The sequence below is a fragment of the Lutzomyia longipalpis genome, chromosome 3 (assembly GCF_024334085.1).
Source record: "Lutzomyia longipalpis isolate SR_M1_2022 chromosome 3, ASM2433408v1".
In the NCBI taxonomy this organism is placed as follows: Eukaryota; Metazoa; Arthropoda; class Insecta; order Diptera; family Psychodidae; genus Lutzomyia; species Lutzomyia longipalpis.
Window position 1 is genome coordinate 4,361,964 of NC_074709.1, and position 23,469 is coordinate 4,385,432.

General features: G+C 35.9%; 1 protein-coding gene across 10 annotated transcripts in view; it reads left to right on the forward strand.

The window, feature by feature from the left end:
• The window catches only part of LOC129794268 (cell adhesion molecule Dscam2), an 87,087-nt gene that overhangs the window by 40,175 nt on the left and 23,443 nt on the right, over window positions 1–23,469 (forward strand). For all 10 annotated transcript variants that reach the window (XR_008751011.1, XR_008751012.1, XR_008751013.1 and 7 more), the window contains exons 3-7: window positions 4,384–4,692; window positions 8,977–9,094; window positions 17,575–17,714; window positions 18,544–18,707; window positions 19,901–20,048. Coding sequence is in view for 7 of the 10 variants with exons in the window: in XM_055835038.1 (XP_055691013.1) it covers window positions 4,384–4,692; window positions 8,977–9,094; window positions 17,575–17,714; window positions 18,544–18,707; window positions 19,901–20,048 (879 nt within the window). In the remaining 3 variants the exon portion in view is untranslated. The remainder of the gene's footprint in view (window positions 1–4,383; window positions 4,693–8,976; window positions 9,095–17,574; window positions 17,715–18,543; window positions 18,708–19,900; window positions 20,049–23,469) is intronic.

The window sequence follows — 23,469 nt, forward strand, 5'->3', positions numbered from 1 at the left end:
TCTTTTTCCTTTCATGGTGATATCACTCGTAGACACTCTGTGCGGTGGAATCTTTGAGAGTTTTGGCACGTCTTCCTGGTGCTTCTGGGGTACTTCCGTGCCACATACACACACAAAAAGCTCCAAAAAGGAAGTAACTCTGATACACTGAACGTGTGACTTGGCACCACACGGTGGAAAAGTTAAACAAGAGAAGCAGAAGATAGGAGATAATAGTTCCGGTATCAATGAACAATCCTCAGTATTTCTCACACTTTTCTTTTATTGTTTTTCAACACTTCTTTTTAGTTTGAAGAAAAAAAAGAATCAGTTTTGGCTTTAAATTAAAGATTTTCTGACAATCAAACGGAAGAAACGTGAGAAAACTCTGCCAAGTGATTCTAAAAAAATTTAATACTTGAAGCTTTTAGTTGAATGAAAATGAGAGAAATGTGAATATCTGGGGGATTTAATTAAAATATAATGAAACTTATAAAATACTTAAATCCTTATCATAATTTCCACCCCTTCTTCTGGCTCGTCCATTGAAGAAGGCCCCCCTCTTTTAACCTCTATTTGCTTTTCATAAATCATACATTGGAATTTTTTAGAAGAAAAAAAAACGAAGAATTAGCAATGAAAGCTCAAAGAACTTGGTCAGAAAAGTCAAGTACTTGCTCAAATACTTCAAATATGAATATTTCTTGAATCTCCTGAGTGAATTGTGAGCTGAAAGAATTTCATTTCTCTTTGCCGGATGAATTGTTCATAGAAGAAAAGAAGAGATAACACTTTTGAAGAATTGGACGGAGATTTACGTGACATCTCCATGGAAACTTTGTACTCCTTTTGAACATACATAATTCCATTTGATATGAAACTTCATTTTCAGCTGAACTCTGCAATAACCCCCCGCATGGCAAAAGTTGGGAATTTTGTTAAGGAGGAAAAGCTACATTTTATGCCCATTTCTCTCTATCAATTTGTTGCACTTTTAACCCATTTTACAACTCACACACGGAAATCTCTTATTTTTGCAATATCCCCCCATTCCTTTCGTAAGCTACGTGACTGGATTTACTCGAAAACATTCTCCAGCCATGGAAAATGGGGGAGAAAATGGAAAAGAAAGTAAAGAAGAAAAAAAAACAGCGAAATCGCTTGTTTGAAGATTTAGAGCTTCATTGGCAAACTCAAAGTCATTTTCAACACATCGTTCACGAAAAAGCCTTCGGCAAAACATTCCTCTTGCCGTACTCCGGTGCGGAGCTTTCTCACAAGCACGACATTGAGAATGAGAAAATTCGCTTTTAAGATGAAAAAAAGACGTTCTCCTTTGGTAATGATTTCATTTTATTTCTTCAACATTTATGGTTATAATTCAAAAAGATATTATGAGATGGAAATTAATAAAATTGATTGTGCAGACTTTATTTTAATCTTTCAACGCTTTTAAACGACTAAAAGAAGTCTTGAAGATGTTCTTTTTCTTTGAAAAGTTAATTTTTTAAAGATCAAATTAAATTCCAGGAAAATTCTTATGAAATGTGAAATATAAAAAGTTTTCAAGAAAAATCCATCAGATTTATAAATAAATTTTTCAAATATGAGAAACTTAATTTCATTAAAAGCCCCCGAAAATGCTAAAGAACCAGATAATGACGTATTTGGCATTCTTTCTCATCACCTCATTCACAGAAATCTCATTCCATTTTATTCTATAAGCCAATTGTTGTGAAGCTCTCTTGTCATTTTGGGGTGAAATGAATAAATTTCATTGGCAAGAAGGGTATGGAATTTCAAGACAGATCTGGGTCAAATGTTGAATTCTTTTGGCTAAGATTTACACACCATTCTCGAGGCTTGATGAGGGAACTGTCGATGTGTACATTAATATTAATTAAGAAGTTGCGCGCCAGAAAAGGGGCAGACTTTTCGGGTCTAACGGGGGGAAATCATATTAAGCTCCCTCATTTATTCGTGAAATTGCGTTCCTTTCAATTAAATCTTTGTTAACTATTCTTGGTAATCTCAATTTTCCACGATGGATCTTTTCTGCGCGTGCCATCCTCCACCATTTCACTCCTTGTCCCCGCAGTGGTTGGCAATTTCAACAAAATCCCAAGCAATTTTGGGGAAAAGTCAAACAGTGAGCACACCAAAAGTGGCATGAGGGGGAGCTTTTATTGCCATATAACACTGTCTGCTAAATCCTTATATAGCTTTTGTCCTTTCGCGTCCAAAAAGGACCAAGACCAGGAATCACACCTTTCCGTGTATTGTATCCTTCAAAACTTACGCCCCAAAACAATCTACTTATACGGACAAGATACGCATTTTGAGTGTAATTAACATTTCCCGGATGTTGAAATTTACCACCCCACTCCCTGTCTATCTAATCCCCTTTCGTCGAGCAATTAAACTCTGTCGCACGGAGACTTAACCTTTTTCATGTGGAAGGGCTTCCGAAGGGGTGAAATAAATTGAATTTCTTGCAAATTGACACAATTAGACGTCTCCCCAATTAATTTGCCGTTAACATGTGGGGCTCAATAGATTTTTCAGAGAGCAACATTTGGGGCTAAATGCGTATTGGGTAAGGATGAGATATTCAAAACCAACCGATGCATGGAGCTCATAGCACGTTTGGAGACTCAATTTACTACCGCGAATCCTCTCGAACAAGTATGTGCTTAATTACTTCTGCATAAGCCTCCTGAATCCTCCCTCACGGCAAGCAGGAAATGCAGCCAAATCAATACACTAATGAGGCACAACCGTTTGCATTGCGAGCTTTTATCTCTGTCTGTATTCTGTGTTTTAATTAGTCGTGGAGATTGAATTATATAACTGAAATTCATTTAATTTATTAAACAAATTGAACTTCATTTTCCTTAAGAGAGATTTGGGCAAAATTAATCTTAATCTAAGACATTTCGAGAGCTTTTGATTAACCCCACAATCAAGAAATTGAATTCCTGAGAGATTCTTTGCCATTTGATTTAATAAAATATATTTCAATATTTTTTATGCGCTGAATCCATTTTATATGTGCAATATTTATTAGTTAATTGGTTTTCTAGTTAATTTTTTTTTTAAATTTATATCCCATCTGCCATCAGCATCAAAGAGAAGTTAATGGATTTAACCGCATTTGGTGTGAAAATAAAATTATTTTTATTATTTCCTGCTAAAATGGTTTTTTAATTATTCATAGAACGAAATTATGTATTGGCTAGACATAATATTTAATTAGTTGATCGGATTTTTTAGCTCGTAATAGCCACGAACCCATATTGCAAATAGATTTTCCCTGTATATTGAGCGATAAAATAATTAAAGCTCATTTAATTTGCATTTTATGAAAATAGAACAAAGCTTGACGGCATTAAAAATATTCAGCTCCCTAAAAATAAACGCTAAAATTGAATAAATCCGTGATAAACATTTTAAAAAATTATATTGCAAGGACCTTGAGAATTATTTGGAATCAGGAAAATTTGTCCTTACCCCCTCTGTATAAATGCGAAACGTGAAAATGAGAGACAGAATTGAGAATTGAGACACTCAAGCACGGAAAACAAGGGAGAAAATGATTCTTATATTTTTCACCCATGTTAGCAATTTCTTTTCCACTCCACAGCCTTTTACTTCTTTGTTTTCCCGTTTGATTGCTCCCCATGGGACGGCGTGAGGGGAGGCGAAAGGATTCTGTGAGAATTTAATTTCCAATTGTGTGCTAAGTATCAAATTGCCGCTGGAGTGGGTTATTACCCACCACTCACCCATCGGAGAACTTGTGCAAGAGGGAACGGTGAAGGAGGAAAAGTTGCCTATATAACACAAAAAAAATTGAGAGAAAAACCTCTTCTTTTTCCTGCTTCATCATCCATTCTCTAACTCCCTTCCCCGGATTTTTTTTTCTATGTGCATTCTCGAAAGGAAAGTAACTCATTTATCCCGCGCCTCGTAGGACACAAAAGCATCGCAAATACTGAAGCTTTTCCGTCTACTACCCTTGGTTATGTACTTTTATTTTTCTCCTCAAGCCTTTGTCAATCCATCTGAAAAGTTTTCTTCTTGCATTTCCTCCAAAGCACAGAGTTTATCATTAAATTGCATTATGGGACTTTTTTTTGAAAGAAGTCACTTCTTCTTCTTTGCCGGGGGATGCAGGTTACCTAGGAAAATCTTTTTTTCTCAAAGATTGTGCATTTAAACATATAGTTATGGGACTGAAAACTTTTTAATCTAGGAAGTTTTTAAGTTTAAATAGGCATTCAAATATTTTATTTTTAATGTGAAAATTTAAGAATTTTAAGTAAAACAAGGATACTATTCTAGGCATTCTAGATAAATAATGATAATTGTACCAATAAAAGCAATTGTTCTTATTCTTTTCAGTGGTTGGCCAGGCCTACAAGGTAGATGTTGAAGTTTTGAGTGCATCAAGGGGTTGCACAGCAATACTGCGATGCGTTGTTCCGACATTCGTAAAGGAACTCGTGCGTGTTGTATCGTGGGTACAAGAGCCCGCCTTCTACATCTACCCATCCCTCCAGGGTGATGGGAAATTTCATCTCCTGCCCACGGGTGAACTCCTAATTCACAATCTTGAGTACAGCGACGAATATCCAACGTACAGATGTCGCACGATGCACCGTCTCACGCGCCAAGTTGTCGTGAGTTCAGCCACAAAAGTTAGAATAAGTGGTAAGTTCGTATATCCCATCCACATATGGTGTATTTATCTGTGTGAATTTCAATGTGAAACTCAATTACAAAGTCCCGCACGCTACATTTCGGGACAGAACTGTCTCGGCTCATCGATGCTTCAAAAGGCAATTGCTTTTCGCAAAGAGTCAAAATCGAATGAACTTCGAAACTCATTCGCTTAATTTCATTCCATACGCTCTTCCATGAATTTCCCCATGGTAAATGCGCCAGTTAAATACAAAGTTTGCTCTTTTTTTTGCTTCCTCTATCCCTGATGGAAAACTCCATGTAACTTAATTTCCCAACATGTGTCGGGATAATTTCCCTAAATTTGCGATGATATGAAGGCGTTCCTTTTGGTACCATTAAGGGAGCTTTTATACGGAGCGCAATATAGGGAATATATAAGAGAAGAGTATGTATAAAATAAGCGGATATTGAAATTTAAAATGAGGCAATCTGGAAAAAAGCAACTATCCTGTTGTCATTTTATATTAAGTAATAAAATCTTGCAATACATTCTTATTTATTTTAATTTTAGAATATAATATTTGTAAAATACGTATGTACATAATTCTAAAATACAATAAAAGCTCCCAAATCTTTTTTATTTATTAATTTAATTTGTTTAGCATTAAAAATGTAATAAAACTATATAGAAATAATTTATCGAGAGCTATTTTTTGAAAAGCTTTCAGAGCTTTTTTTGAAAAAGAAAGCTCTAAGTAAGTTGAGCTGCTTTTTAGTCCAGAAGATCATTAAATTCAAAAGACAGTTTGCTATCTTTCAGCTTAATAACAAGAACTAAATATTAATAGCTTTAACACTCTCAATACTTTCCAAATTATGCATTTTAGATAGCAAAGTTTAATGGAGCTTTAAGCTTTCTTTACCATTTAAACTATAATCCCATGTTTTCTTCTAAGTTTTCTCTTGATTCTTTACAATTTAATCCTTTTGCAATTTTAAGAATAGAACATCAAAGAAAATTTCGCTGACAACGTACCAATTCTTGTAGTGTTTGTAGCCACAAAATATTCCTTAAAAACTTCCCACAACTACCACATTGTCAGCTGAGCTGTGAGAATATTTTTACTAAAAAGAAAGAGGAAACAGCACGCCACTTTAGGAGACACTGAGAGAAGAAAATCATTGTTTTCCCATCTTGGCACAACTTGAGAAGGAGAATGTTGTGCCAAAGAAGCTTCGCTGTGTGTGAGTTTCATTATCCCTCCAAATTCATTCTTGTGGAACGCCAAAACAAGAGGTTGTTACGTGATTTTTTGGTTTCCTCCGGTTTTTTCATCATCTCCACAACCTTCTCGCACCATCCTTTTCCTCTTTAGGGGCTTCTCGCAGTTTTTTTCGTCGTTGTTGCCCTCCCACGAAGATCCTGTGCCAACATTAAACACTTTAGAAGCTTCAAATGTAAATAAATTATTTATATTCACTGAAGCATATGGGGTTGGGTTGTATTTTTCTCTGAATTTTTCCTTTCTGCCTTTCGAGTGTGAGGGGTGGGAAAAAAACATCGAGAGAAAAGCACTTGTGCAGATAAATTCAATGCGGTGGAGAATGGAAAAACAGTCTCAAAAAGTATTTCTCTAGCAATCTATCATGGCACGAAAATTCCATCCAACTGAATCCACCTTAAATCGGCAGCGAGGGGGGGTGGGTGGGTGATGCCAAGCAGGGTGAGGAATATAGGACAACCGGAGCATATTTTTTTGATCATGCTGTGGTTTATTTTTTTGTATTCACTATAATTCCCCTAGAAGAATTATTACCACTCTGGGGATATCCACATTTTGGTGAAGCTTAAAAAAAAGAGAACGTTGTTGCCCCATAAATGTGAGTGTATTTTATTTTGGAGCAAATGACGTGGAATAGTCGGTAGCTTTTGCGTTGGCATCCTCGTGGATTTTTTTTTGGCCACAGCTCCAGCGATATTTAACGGATATGGTAAAGAAAATGCTCATTGTTTCCTCCCGCGCACCAAAAAAAAGAGAAAATGTACGGGTAAGCTGACCAAGCTTACGAGAGCTGTGTTTCTTTCAGTGTACCAATTTTGTGAGAGCAAACTAGAACGCGAATTAGTTTAAATACGCTCAAAGTCGGGAAAAGTTGAAAAGTCATACCGTAAGAAATCTTTAAAACGCCATATCTCGGGAACGGCTCCATAGATTTTCGAGTTTGAGCTATCGTTGGAAAGGTCTTAACCTCAACTATAATATATTAAAATATGAAGTAAATCGATAATGGCATTTTCGAAATATTCGAGTTCGAAATTTTCGAAAATTTTGATTTTGACTTTAGCGCCTCTCGCGGTCATTTCTCGAACTTGCAATGTTCTACACATTTGTAGGGCTTCACGAAACCTTTCATTTGCACTTGAGTTGATCAAAATCGGACTTGTAGAACCCGAGATATGACATGCCAACTTTGGAAGGCTATATCTCGAGAACGGAGACATAGATTTTCTTCATTTTTGGCATGGAGCTAGATAATATAATCAGCTATAAGATATCAAAAAATGAAGCAAATCGATAATGGAGTTTTCGAGATATTCATCGAAAACTCATCGAAAATTTTATTTTTGATTTTTGGCCCCCTAGCGGTCACTTTTGAAACTTCGGATGTTCTAGAGAGTTGTAGGGCTTGTTGAGAGCTTTCATTTGAGCCTGGGTTGATCGAAATCGGTCAAGCTGTTTTCGAGTTATGGTCGATTTTCGATAAAAAATTGTGGCGGACATATTGACTAAACGGCTTGACCGATTTTCGAAAATGAGGTATCATTGGAAAGATATTGATGGCCCCTACAACATACCAAAATTTCAGATTTTTAGCTATTACAGGGGCTGAGATATAGGCAAAACAAAATTTTGAGGTTATTCAAAATGGCGGACGGAGGGGTGGGGGGTAAAATTTGACATCATAATCGGATGTCTTCCAATCGATATTTAAACTTTGCCGTTTACCGCAAGTCTCTATCTATCACCGTTCTCTCGCAATTTAGCGATTGATTCCGGACGGCCGGACGGACGGACGGCCGGCCGGAAAAAAATTTTTTTGGCGCATACGTTTTTTGGAATGTAGGGACCCTAATTCGTGCTCATCCCAAGTTTGAGCCCGATCTGACGACTTTCGATTTTGCTCGGTACACAAAAGCTGTGTCTGAAAGAAACACAGCTAAAAATCAGCAAAACTTACTTTATGTCTTCCATGCGGTTCTAGCTGAGAGTTTATGGGCTGTGGAGTTTGAATTCTGTGGGTGTTGTTTGGCTATTTATGTGTATAGGACAGCTTAATGGATGTGCGAAAATTATTTCCGCCACTTCAACCACCGCCCCACACCCCCTCCCAGCATACTGACAAGTAGCCATTTTGCACTAAGCTGAGTGCACAGATCCACCACATTCATCCAACCCCCTGCAATTGGGGAAGAGAATCTATTGAGAAAAATAATTACTTTTCTCAACAAACTTCAAAATGTGAGCTTCCCTTCGATGTCGAAAGCTTTAATTTCAACAATTTTATATAATAATCCTCTGTATGTTGAAACTTTTGATGAAGACTTTGAAGATGTAGTATATATGAACTTTGCCACCAACTGCTGGCTGCAAAGGATTTAGGGAAAAGACAGAGTGAAAGAGCGAATGGATGGGGGGGGAGACTTTTGGAGATGGAAGAATATCGAAAATGTTAATTTGCAGAGATGACAAGATGCTTCTCTTCGAGTCTTCGAGTACATGAATGCACCCCTTCCCCTCCTTGAAAGGAGCTTTTGATTACAAATCCCAAAATTTTGTATGATATGAAAGCGCTAAAGATTCTACGAAGTGTTGCTTCAAACTCAATGAAAGATTCACAAAGCTCACAAAGCTCTGCATATAGCGTCTTTTAGTGTTGAGGAAGAAAATTAAAGATGCCTATTAAAAGTCAATTAGTTATTCCAAAAACTTTCCAAGTTTTCTTTGTGTGGAAGTTCTCCAGATCTTTTAAGAAAATCAAGTGTTTCCTTTAACTCTTATATTCCACCCTCTAAATTTGCAATATTAATTTGAATTTTATTACCGGAACAGTACCGGAAAAATGCAATATTAAGCTTAAAAAAAAAAGCTTTAAAAAAAAACTGCCTACCGGAAGAGCTCCAATGCATGTGGTAGGGGAGTAGGTAAAAAATTAAAATTGGCTACGCTGAGCATAATTAAAATTTGATAAACAATCCCGATGGTACGAAAAGTTGCAATCAACTAATTAAAAATGTAATTAATTCCACAGATCAGAGAGGTATCGTAGCGCCGAGTATTGTCGAGCACACAGCCCATGTGTCCGTTGCTCAGGATGAAGGTGCCGTCCTGCTGTGCATAGCCCAGGGATGTCCTGCCACTGAATACAGGTGAGTTGGTGGAACAAATGGAATTACTAATGGATGCCCCGTGTGTGTGCAATATGATGTAGCAAAGAGCTCTTAAAAATTTCACAATGACCATCATTTTGGAGTTTTGTGAAAATTTTCTAAATATTTTATTACTTGCAAAGTTGCTACAGAGAGAACAATAACACACAGCTAGCATGCAATAGACTACCATCGCAGCTAGATATGAGAGAAAATTAAAAATTTAACTCATAAATGGTTTGAAAAACTTATGCTGCGCATTTATTAAACTCCAAAATACTTTCTCTTTGTTTATCATCCCCGTGGTTGCAAAAAGTCCTTTGCGTCGTTCTTTATTGAAAAAAAGAGAGTAAAATAACTTTAATAAACATTCTAGGGTTAACTTTTTAGTGAAATGGAGGTTGCTTTTCTCAAGACTTCCCAACCACGCCGTTGAGGAAATTTCAACTTTCATAAAGTTAAAAATGCAAAATGATTCGCTGTGAACAATGCAAAAATCTATGTTCAAGTTCTTTTGCGACTACGTTGATGCAAATGCTAGACAATGTGGAAATTTCTGAAAATATATTCCTCTCGTGTGCACCTTCGTCTCATCCCTCTAAAATGATTTTCTATATATGCGAGGAAAAACATTCTACAGTAGAGACTTTTGCCATACATCCACCTCTTGTACTTCAAGTTCTCTTTGCCATGGGGGTCGTCATGTTGGGGCTGTGTGCATAACGTGTATGTTGGGGAAGCGAGGGGAGTGGGTGAGAGATGGGTGAGTGGAAGAGCATGTTACAATGGCTTTGGAGACAATGAAAGAGGTGGTTAGTCGAGTTAAGAGTAACACATATATGTGTAAGGGGGAGGAATATCCGAAATGGCTCTAGGGCTTACTTTAATGAATACAAACGTCCAACATGAAGCTCCTCGTAACACCACCACCCCCCGAAGGAAAACTCCAATCATTCTCTCGATATTTTCTTATATATCAAAAAAAAATATTGCTCCAAAAAAAAGGATTCATTGGACATTGCACAGCGTTATACAATGATAATACGATATTGTCGCTCTGATAAATTTTTCCATTTTAACTTTATCCACGAGAATTGCGGTGAAACTTTCCACGGATGAACAATATTTTTTTCATTTGCTGTATGAATGAATCCAATGTGAAATTCATGCACAATGGGATACCACCCTGGACGCTTTAAAAAACTACATACATACATAGCAAGGATACCCCATGGCTGAAAATTCTTCATACAATGTCATTTAAATGAGAAAGGGAGACACAGCAATGAACACCAATGAATATAAAAATGCTATCTCTAGGCACTATATTTGATGTATATATACCGTATACTGTAGCTTTTCCCTGTGAGCTTTCCGTATGCTATATATTCACAACATATACAGACACACAGCATATTCTCTCTGGCCTATATCAAAGGATGAAATTCTCGATGGAAATGCAACGAGAATGTAGGTAAGAGCGGAGAAAAAAATCAAAATACACCGAGCAAAAGGGAGAATGCGAAGCAAAAGTGAAGCAAGAGACCGAAAAAAAGTCATGAGGGGGTAGCTGAAAAAAAAAAGAACCAGAAACACTCAAAATGCAGAGCGTTTCCAGCAAATTATTAGTGCGACAAACACAAGCTCGAGAAAAATTGCATGGGATGAAAATGTTGCAAATTTTCCTCACACCAGTCTAGCTTATATTTGCACACACAACAAATATGTGGTCCTTTCCTCTAGAATTTACCCCAAAATTTTTCAGCCCATTCCCAGACAAACATCACAGTTCTGAATCTCAAACTTTATATTCAAAATTTGAAGTCTTTTCGTTGTTGGCATTGAATTGTAAATTTAAGTATTAAATCATTTCTTTGAGTGGGAAAGTTTTCTCTGGGTGACCAAATACTTTGAATATTTTCTACATTTGTCCAATTTTTCAAATATTTACAAAATATTATGAATTCGCACCAGTGGTGTATGCTGGGAGAGAGTTAGGTCTTTAAGCTCCCTAAAAGTCCAAAGAATTCAGGGTTTTCTTTAGATGTTACAAAAAATTATTTTAAGGTTTTAAAATTGCATGAAAAACATTTTAATTTTGTTTTGACACATAAAAAGAAACATCAAACATTATTGAGAAACATCAAACGTTAGAATATGTAATACAAACAAATATATAAAAACTGTTAATTCTAATACAAAAACTAAGCAAAAACCTTCTAAGAGTCTCCAACTTTTCATTCCAATCGTTTATTTTTCTAGATTTATTGAAAATTAAAATTTTATTTTACTCCCAATGGCTCTTAAAATTCATATTCTTTACCTTCAATACACATCAAACACACCAATATTTTTTATCTGACCAATCAAATGAAGGAAAAAGCCCTGAACCAACGGTACTGACACCCAACATAATGGTGTACATAAAATTGTCAAGCATTCATAAATATTGAAATTTGCCATAATGCTGAAAATTCTGTGAACCATCCTCTTGTATGCATACTATTTGTTCTGCTACTGACACGAACATCCTGTGCGTCACTACAAGGATATAAGCTTTTTTTGTATATTGAAAACAAATTTTCCGACGACGTAATTAATGTAACGTCATAAAAATTCAATAAATCATTGATAAAAAAAGCTCTTAAAAATCCTCTTTTGAAAATAAATATAATAAAATATGTATGGTCCATAATTGAAATTACTTCTTTAATTGAATTGTAAAATATTCCAAAAATTTCCCGAGTATTGCTCAATCAATGAAAAATTATAAAAGAAAAATTAATTTCCAATGAAAATATGGCTTTTCATTGATGTAGGACGTATTTAATACCCATACATATATAATAGTTAATTAGAAAATCGATTTTCATTTGAATTTGCAAATATTAATTTTCAATCACTATATGGTTTTGGAAAAAAAAATTATAATAATTTGACTTGGTTTATTGATTGTCATCCCAACAAACCATTGATAGTTGCCTAAACGTTGCGCGGAGTTACATTTACTACAATGCAACCATGCCTAACGGTATATATCTGCGTTGCCTCGAAGTAGATGGTCAATAGATATCTGCGTTGCCGCAACTAGTTGCCTCAACGTTGCAAAACTCTGAAATATCCTTTCCCGTATACCGTCTCGCAACTAAAATTTTTTGAAACAAAAATGTTTCAAAAAATATTTCAAAACATTCCGCTGTCATAAATGGAGGGGAAATATGGTGCACGCCCATAATAATCATATGGCGTCCATATTCCCATCATAATAAATGACAAACTCTAATGGATAATTTATATTATTTAATAATAGAGTTTTTAGATTTTTTCCAAATGAAAAAAAATATGCCATGCGGTTCTACCGTCATGAAATCGCCTCAAAGGAACTTAAATGATGCTCCCATCTCAATTTTCTTAATTTTTTTTACCGAAAATTATTTTTTTTAGGGGTCAAAAATTTTTTTTTTTTAATTAATTATTTAAACACAAGTAATGCACCCAACTATCCCTAAGAAAGCCTTCCCACCTCATTTTGGGCTCCCAATTGCTCGGAATAATGAAATAAAAATCAACTTTTTTATGCCGTCGGCCATGTTAGACATTTTTTGCAACTCTGAGGCAACGATGCAGCAACCTTTGCAACAACGTTGTAAAATGATTCGGTAGCAACCCACCAGGGCGGCGCTAGTTTTGCTGTTTGTAAACATAAATGAAAGAGACAGACTCATTTTTTTTCTATACCATTCTCTGTCTGTTTTGGGTTATTTCTCGCGATAGACGCGCCCCTTGCGGTGGAAGGCGCAACATAGGCACAAAACGTGCTTGGGTTAAGCCGGCATACCCTGATGCAACGTTTAAGCAACTAAATAAATTATATTTAATAAAATTAACAATTTTTGATAAATTATCAATAAAAAATAATTATTTTAGGGATAAGTAATGCATAAAATTCATTTAGAGTCCAAAAAAACTTCAATTTCAAGGAAAATTTGTTCTTTTTCGATATTTTTTTGCAACTAGCGCAACGTTGATATATACTTTCCTGCAACTATTTTCTAAGTGATTTTTTCAAAGTTAATTATTTTGCTTAAAATTGAGATTTTAGTGTGTTTTTAGGTAAATTATTCTTTGAGAAGTTGTAGAAAAGATTTTAGAATGCAAAAACACTTAAATTTTTCAAATTATTGAAATAATAAAAAAAATCTTGCAACTTTAGCAACATCGCGATAAAGTATACTGCATCGTTTTCAATGCAACCATATTCGCAACTTTAGCAACTAAGAAGTAAACTCTCTTGCAACGTTGCTTCGGAGTTTCCAAAGTTAAAGTTGCAAGGTGTTTGCTGGGATGTGTTCTATTTTGTTAATTAATTTTGCATTTCATGTTCGCTTGACAAAATATACAGTACTGGATAAATTTTATTAATCTAATTGCAAAAAAGAATGGAATTCCACGCAATTTTCCCAGCAATGGTTTAGGCTTTTGTGTTGTATTTCCCTACAATTGGGTATTTGGACAATAAATAGGTTTGAAACTGTATGTATTGGCATTGTGAATAATTTTATTCTAAAATACAACTCTAGTTCGATGTATTTGCAAATAAAGCGAAAAGCTATATATGGGTGGGATGATGCAAAGGATTCCACCCGCATTAGACTAACAATTATCCATTACATTTAATTTCCACATTATGCACAAAACATCGCATATTTCGGGGGAGGTGAAGCACGACAAAGTTAGTCTGTCGGTTTCTCTGCTGCAAGTGGCCTAGTCGGACCATGTGGTGACAAAATGTATGGTACAATTTTGGCAAAATCCTCCATGTGTGCTGTAAAACACTCCTCTTGTGCAATTTCATCTGGCCCAAAACCCCATAAGTTCAGCCCACTCTCTGCACTCTCCACATTGAACTTATGTATGTTGTTGGAGCATGGGGTGACCTTAATTGAACTTATATATTCGGTGAATTAGTTGGGCATTCAATCCAACAAGAGTAAGATGGTTTTAGCAGATGAATAACTCACAGGGAGACGACACATTTCCGAATGGACTAATGAAAGTTTTGCATTTTAAGGATGGTTAATACGTAACCTTATAAAGCTTCCAATTCGTCCCCTCTGGTGCTTTTGAAAGAGGATTATTAGCTCTCTTTTAGGGGCTTATATCTCATGTTTGAGATTATTTTTTTAAACAAAATATTATTGTTTTACATTTTAAAAAAATTGTATTAGATGAGAATGAGGAAAATTAATCATGGAAGAATTTTCAAACTATCCGGAAAATGCATTTCCGGAATGCAATATAGAGGAATTTTGTATTTTTGTATTTTGTATATTTTGTATTTTTGTATTAAGAATTTTTAATTATTAATAAAATTATCTGAATATGTAATAACTTAAAGCAATTTGTTCCTAAGAAGTTTTCATTTGACTAACCTTAATAAGAAGCAGTAGGATTTATATTCCTGCATGAATTTTCATCATTGACAGACGGTGAGGATTGAGTCAGTAGCTAAAGCCCCCATTGGAGTGACTTGTTGGAGATTTAAAGATTTAAAGATTTTTAAAAACAAAAATTCAACATCCGATGGGTCATATTTTCCGTTGAAGTTTTCTGACATTTTCCCATCCATAAAGCTATTGCAGGAGCTATTGCCATTTTTATGATGCCCCATATGCAATTACAAAATGCCCTCCGTAAGCTGAGTTGCAGTGTCGATGCAAAGTTTTATGCATGTTATGCATGATGTCGGAGGGAACGTAGTGCAGGTGGGGTGTTGCATTTGATCAGAAGGCGTCCTATCGCATGTGGTTTCGTTAATTGCATCATCAATCTTCAATACTCAGACACTCTTGCTCAATTTCACCCGTCCCATGGGGAAGATGACGAACGAGAGTTGAGGTGCTTACCCCAGTATATTTCGGGTCATGTGCTGCTATATGTACATGGGAAATTTGTTGGGAGGCATCCCTGCGAAACGTTGAAAATTTGTCTAAAAGATGCACAGCAAACTTTATGTTGCAACATCTACAGACCTACGTTTCTCTCGCCCGTAATACTGTTAAATATTTCACACTCCTTTTGGCAGCATTGAGCCCATGGGAAACCAAAGGCAAAACCACAAAATTTTGTCTCTTCAAAATGGCACAAATTTATCGATTATTTCACCCATTGCGTTACCTAAAGTTTACCTATGTATGTATATCAAAGTTCCCACAAGAAACCACAATGCAATTTGATTAATATAACTGTGACAATCATATATCACTTTATTAATTTGCATATTAAGTATTTTGGAAGGTATTGCATCCAATGAACCGAAGCCAGTAATCTAAGGTGGGAAAGCTATTAATATTGATTTCGATTAAAGAGAACATGATTGCAATATTAGTCATATGTAGGTATTGCATACAGGAATATTTGGAGCGATTAATTCTCTTATAAAATCCTCCTTCACGTTATTGAAAAAATTTTAAAAGATTTTCCATCGGCTCCATCTAATTGTGACTCAAAAACAAAGACTACTTGCGACGCAATCGTCTTATTCACACTCAGCTTTTGCCTAATGTAGACTCAGTTTTTGCCTAATGGTGACTCAATTTTTAACTTATCTGTACTACAAAATACCTAATGTAGCCGCGAATTTTAATTTAAGAGCACATTAAAAAAAATTAGGACAGCGAATATTTTAAACATATAGGGGATATAAATATATAGTGAGAGTTGAACATATACAAATGCTCCAATAAAAATAGTATCCATTATTTACCCATTCATCAGGTAAGAAGTGGTTTAAAATAATTTTTTAAAGGGCAGTTAAGATGGGAGAGGGTGAGGTTGCAACTCGTAATAGTATCCACTAGATCCATACTAAATTTCATTAGGATCCACCTAACCATTTCGGATGAGTTTACTTACCATAAACAAACAAATAGATTTTCTTTAATAGATTAAGATTCCACTACTAAGATTCCTTTTGTTTAAAATATTCGTTGTCTTATTTTTTTTTTAAATGTGCCCTCAAGTTAAAATTCGCGGCTACATTAGGTATTTTGTAGTACAGATAAGTTAAAAATTGAGTCACCATTAGGCAAAAGCTGAGTCTGAATAAGACGATTGTGTCGCAAGTAGGTAAATTTGCGTCAACATTGGCTTCAACCATTTTCCATCCATTTTTTAGCTTTCTAATCTTGATGGAATTCCTTTAAAATAAAAGTTTAAAGTAAAAAAAAAAACAAAACATCGCTGGAAAAGAAGCAATATCTTAACTTCCCCCTAAACAGCTCTTCTTGAGATAATCATAAAGAAAACATTTGGAATTTTTAAAAAATCTCAACGCATCTCAACACCCGCTATATCTCTAACTAATTTACCCAACTCTCTACATTCATGCACACATAAGTTAAGACACTTAATTTTAAAATTTGCTGAAATGAAAGATTTAGTACTTCTTTGTCTTAACCACTAGGTATATAAAATGCAAACTTTCCGGTTCCACTTTAGCTTGCTGCACAAGCTTATGTGGAAGAGCTTAACGAAAATCATGAAGTGGTATAGTATATATAAAGTGAATGCGGAAGTCTGAAAAGTCACTTTTCTCCTCCAATTGCCTTTCCCACCCATCCTTGTGCTAATTAGTGTCTGGAATTTACATTTTACACATTTCCGATTTACACTGGAACCCCTCACTTTTTTCCACGGTGGGGTTTGGGGGGATCTTCCAGCGAATTTACTCGTCTCAACTGCTCAACGTACAAGTAAATTAAATTTTGAATTTCTCCCTTCGTATTGTGGCACTGTCTTTGGGATTCCATTTGAGGTGGAGAACATTGGGGTTTGAAAAAAAAAAGAATGACAAATTAACTCTTTTGTCAATCCATTTTGAACGTGGGGGGGATACTGGGAAAATCATGGGAAAGAAGGAATTACAAATGCTTTACAAATTCAATGGAAAATGCTCTCCCTGTGTGTGTGCCAGATATTTAAGAGAATACAGAGTACGGGTATGTATGGTTTGTAATATAATCTCAATCGCAATTAATCTGGGGGAGCACCATTAATTTTCGGGAAATATGCGAGTAAACTAATTTATTAAATCGCAACTCAGACAGCAATTTAGCTCTTCTTGTCACTGAAAATTTTCAAACACATCTTGTCCAATGTGTGCTGAAGAAGGATGATACATGGTTCAAGTTTCTCGAACTCGCTCATGTGCTAATTAATACGATTTCTCTCTTTATGTGTATACCACCCTAAATAGCATGGTTGTTGTATAGGGAAGGCATCTCATGCAAAATATATTACGATGGGGAAGAGAAAAGTATCAGTTTTCACGTCTCTCCTACTTTATCTTTTGACCAAACACCCTGCGGGTGATTTAGTGATGTATTTTTGTTCATGCCAAAAGGAATTTGCAAGCTTTTCACTCCCCCCCCCCCCCCACACCTGAAAAGCTCCTACAAAGCTTTATTTGCTAATTACAGATGGTACACACACAATACCCCCGGGGAACCTCTACCTGTTCTAACAGGACCTCGTATTCGTCTCCTGGGGCCCGTTCTAGCCATTGAAGCGGTGACATCTGAAGATGCAGGCATCTACAAATGTTCAGCAGCAAATGCAGGTGAGAAAAATTTTTCTTTATCATTTTTTTTCAACTTGACAGAGACTCTCCCTTGAGCTAAATTGAAGGGATGAAAAAAAACGCAACATGAAGTGCATTACACACTAAAATTGCTTCAATGCAATCCCATAATCTTCTTACCTTCTCGCACGGAAAGTAAATTGAAAGAACGTCTCAGTTGGCTATAAGTTGAGTACCTACCTCCTTAAGAACTTTCTCGCCTCCTGCAGAAAAGCACAAGAAGTACAACTTTGCGATGGATGCAGATCCTCGCAAATACCATGGTATTTTATGGGATTTACCACATTCTTTCAAGCTTCTTACCTACACAATTTATCGCGGGGGGGGGGGGAGATGATGAAAATTAGTTATGGGATTTTGAAAAGAATTAGCACTGAATTAAATTAAAGCGAAGCTATTGATTTCTTTATCTTAAACTTTTTTTAAGGAAATCGGATTATCGTAATGTTTAAACAGGATTCAGGGAAATTCCCACAAACCCATCTCTCCCCTATTGATGAAGAATTTTAAAATTGTTTTAAATGAAATTCTTCTACAGAATTTTTAATTCTACATTGCGAATTAAATGAATTCGAGAAATTTCTCAACGAAAAAAATACAAAAGAATGCATCTAACCGGGTACCTACCTACCTATATAACGAACTGTATATAGTGAGAGCTTTTCACGTGGGGGGTAAGCTGTGAAATGTCTGTGAAATTTGGTATAAAATGCAACAATGCTGACTCTACAGAAGCTTCCTAATTCGATTTAATTCCACTAACTGTCTCTTTTTTCTTTCTTGTCAACCTGGATATAAAAATGGCAAGGTGGGGAAGCGAGTGCAGAGCTGAGACTCTCTGTGGCTGCACCACTTCAGGTGGAAATAACACCAAATGTCCTGAGTGTTCACATGGCGGGATCTGCGGAATTCCGTTGTCTAGTGACGAGCAATGGGGTACAGCTGGCGCAGCAACATATCACCTGGTTTAAGGTACATACAAATACCCAACTCTATGTGAGACTTGTGAAATTGAATTCTAACGTCCTGTGAGAAAATTAATTACACTGTATTTTGGTAATTTCCTTTTTAGCTGGAGCTTCCCCAAATTAGGCTATTTCCATTATTTCCTCGAGCAAATTTTATTGCTTTCAATTTTGCATTTTATGCACATGCTATGCATGTTGGGGTAAAAGTTTAAATGAACAATATTGCAATAACGTAAAATGGAATATTTTAATTGGTTCTAAAATTCATAGGTAATACAGTGGGTGCTCTGCATAACGTCCTTTTAATTTTTTCCATGAAATAGAATGAATTTCCATCAAGGGGACTATTAAGCAAATCATAAAGCTCATAAAAGCCCAAATTGAAAAAGACGTCAAAGAGAGGCAAGACTGTAATGATTTTTACCAATATTCAATTTTTTAATTAAATTTCTCAATTTTCAAAGAATAATAAAATTGCTACGAAAAAGGCAAAAGCAAAAGTCAAAGCAAAAATTCAAAATAATAGAGAATTTATCTCTTCATAACATACAATGGAGCTTTTTTCCCCAAGTATAACTTTTAGGGTTTTGGAATTTATTTGCCAATCATAATAATTCACAATTCCAATAGATATGCGCATGCAGTGCTATAAATTGACGAATTGTAAATAACAATTCTTTTTGGCAAAACCACATTAGTTTTGTCACAAACCATATGCAAAAGATATTGTCTCGCATTGTGAAAGGAGGAAAAGCACCAGACGGCTGTATTTCATTCCATTCACAATACACAAAAATTCTTTTTCCACAGGATATCTCTCCTACTAGGATATATTGAGGTGGGGCGAAAAAAAGGGGGAGCTCTGGCTAAATTGGGGATGTTTATGGGGGTGAAGTATGTATGCGAAAAATGTTCGACATTGGGGAAATTTATGTGGTTAGAAAATTCAAGAGTAGAGCTGTAAATTTGTGTCACACAATAAATTTTCCCTCACCCCCCATATATTCGCCTCCTGACCAAAAGACATGAGGGATGCTCCACAGGGAGGGGTAGGTGAGAGCTTCTTCCAATTAGCTCTCAAGCTCACTTTTTTTTCCTTTCCTTCTCCATACACCTTCACCATATATTCTCATACCTCAAAAGCTCTCGTATAAATTTGTAATTTGTTCCATGTCCCCATTTTGTTGGCGCACACAGGACGGACGGCAGCTGCCCAGCTCAGGGAGAATTGGTGACACTCTCTTGGTGACTGCTGTGGGGCGAGAGGACAAGGGAATGTACCAGTGTGTGGTCAGACGACCGGAGGGTGATACATTCCAAGCGGCAGCAGAACTGCAACTTGGGGGTGAGTTTTCCCAACCCTTCCCACCAGCCCCCCCGCATACAAATTACTTATTCATTGCCCCATTAATCATGTTCACGTGATCGATTCATTGGCATTAAAGGGTCCTACAAATTATGCAAATCACAGAATTATATCGAGATTCCGTGTGCAATCTCTAATTTATTGCCCCCCAGCACTCAGCTGGAGGGTGGGGGTGCAAATTGCAAAAGAAACCACCCGCCACACATTATGTATATTTTACAAACCAACCTCCCCCTCCCCTCATGGCCTGTATCATCTACACACGCTTTTACGTACCAACCATTTGTAGGTATACAAATACATTTCCATCATTAGCTTTTTGGATCAATGTTGGTCAATGCATTCATTTATTCATGATCGATTATATATGGAATTGAGGATTGCGTTTGTAATTGCGGCCCCAGCTCATTTTGTTTTTTTTTAGTACACCACCCGTACTCAAAAGTGAATATCCCCACCCTTTTATGCTTTATGTGGCGCATAAAAAAAATTGGGAAGCAGTTGCGAGGAGGGGTTGCAAATGGAAATTAATTGACTATTATTCAAAAATTAATCATTCAAATTATTTTTATTTTAAAATTAAATTGTCTTTTACAAAAAAGAAATACTCTGGTTGATGCGAAAGCTTTTTCGAGAGCTTTCAGTTACTTATTTAATCCTGAAAGTCAGAGCAATTGATGCATAATTCAATCAATACAATAGAAGAAATGTTAGACTGATTCTCTTCAAAGCTAAACTACCTATTGTTAATTTATGTAGTTGAAAACATATTCAAATTCTAGTCTAATAAATAACTCAAGCATACTAAACACATAATTTGATAAATTATTATTGCTTCACTGCCTTCCCTTGATGTGAATTGCATCCCCATATATGCGGTATACCACACTCATTTTGCCCTCATTCCGCAAATAGTTTATCTAAAAATCTCCCCCCAAATAAACTTTTACAAAATTCTCGATAAATAGTTATATGCTATGTTAAATTCATTGATTATAGCCTATTATTAAGTTGTGGCAACCAAAATGTGATGTAATTGAATTTACATAACCGGATGTGGGCTTCAAAGATCCTACATCGATGGGTGTGTGCATGTGTGTATAAAATCATGCCAATATGGGTCAGGAATTTTGCTAAATGAATACCCCTTGTGTACAATTAGCTGTGGACGCTTCACTGATTACAAATGAATGAATTGCATTGTACTAAAATGCAATTATGCCCCATATAGAGCTTGAAAGCACACAGCTAAACTTGGTGAGGGTGGTATGGGGAAAAATTGAGCTATTGTGGGGCCACATGGAATTCATTCTATGCTCATCTCTCTCTCCCCAGGAGAGGGTGGATTAATTTCATTGAAGTCGCATGAAGGAATATAATTAAAATTGCAATTACAAGTTGCATTTCGAATGGATTGTTCAACAGAGTGTCAGTCTGGGATGGCATTTGTTGGGTATTCCTGAAAAGTTTTTCACTTTAATTCAAATAAAGAGCATGACGTAGGTTTAATTTAGGAAAACTTCTTGTCCTCAACGGATTTTTCTTTCTTTTCGCGAGTTTTTTTTAATGTAGTTCAAGTTAATTTTATGAAAGTTCTTTCCCGGAGCTTTGAAGACACTGAAACAAATACTTCAATTTTTATTCTTTATTAATTCTCAAACTCTTCCCCCCATTGAAAAGTAAAAAAAAAGTTAAGGATTGTTCATTAACTTTTTTATGACAGTTGGAAAAAATTTCGAAATCCTAAAAGTGGATCATTTTTTCAATAACACTGGAACACCTTATGGTTTGGCAGCAAGAAGTGGGTGGTGTCATCAAAATGAATTAGTCGTTCACGTAAAATTTTATTTGCAGTTCCAGCATCCATAAAATTGATTGGTACTTCCTCCATACAACCATCGCGCTATTTTGAAGGCCATTCCCGGAGTCAATGACATTTTTCCCCGTCAGGAAAAACATCGTACTTATTTGCTGAATTTCACAAACAGACATTCAATAGCATACTAGAGAGCTGTGAAAAATTGGTACTACGGAAATATTTTTGCAAAGTCCAATGAATAGATAAAAATTCAAAATATGACTTTGCACTACAATTGTGCATTAGATGTGTGTCTGAAAACATTTTTCTTTTCGCATAAATACACTTCTTCCCTGCATCCGTACCCCATTTTTGACAGGGGGGGGTAGAAGAAGCAAGGAGACATTATATAGAAATTGTCACGCTATACACGAATGCTTTCAATGTGTAGCTTAAATGTGTCTTTTCATATTCATGCTGGCTGTAGCGAAAAGAGTGAAATGCTCAAATGAACTCATTGTATGAAATTCTCACACCATGCACCACCCTCACCACCCTTGCTTGGGATCTGAAGAAAATATTTCCAACAAGATGGCATTCTGGGTGCAAAAGAGACTGAAGAATGGCATTGAAGGTATTCAATGGTGGGGACTTTTCCATTGATTTTCTCCATGGAATTCCAACATTCACATGCAATTTCCGGTTCGCGCTATCTGTCCCCTGTGATTCGTCAAAAGCACCATCCCAAACCACCCTACACCCCTTTGTCACACACCCTTCCATGGGGATGAATTATATATTTTTTTTTACTTTGCATCAAACCCAAAAACTGGCACTTTTATACCAGCGATAACACAATCACAATTTCCCCTTTCACTACCACCTAAAATCCAACTTTTCGTCCGTGCAAATCCTCTCTCTCTCTCTCTCTCTCTCTCTCTGACCACCCACAACATCCTCCTTTAATGCTTGATGTGGTCATACAATAAAATAAAATGGAATATATATGTTTCTTTCGGACCGTACTCCCCGTGCATGTTGTTTAGTCTCCCTAACCCAAAGGCATATTCATTGTAATTTCCTTACTCCGTCCGTGATGGAAGATAGAGCTGCAAGAGACCATCCCCATCTAGAAACACATATATAAAATTTATTACTTTAATATGTGTACCACCCATTAATAATTTTACGGCTACTTTTTTACACCATCGTCGTTGGGCCACAACTTCGATTTAATTTAACATTTAACAGCGAATGGGTGTTTCTTCAATCAGATTTTTATGCTAATACCCATAAAAGTCTCTCTCCCATCGACAAAACCACAAGGGGTGCCGGAAATGCTGGGTTTATATTAGGTAGACGAGATGGGAGAGTGTCTGCTGAGAGATTTTGAGGGGTTTGTCAGTATTTAAATTGATTGAAGAAAATTAAAATTTATTATACCTATTTTATTTGTTTGGTGAAGTTTTCTTAGCTTTTGGTTTTGTTTATGAGTTTAAATTTAATTTTTTTACGCCCAGAATGAGTATCCAATTTTGACCAAAAATTACCCAATGAAAAAATTAAAAAAAAAATTATGAAAATAAGTAGTTTTTCACATTT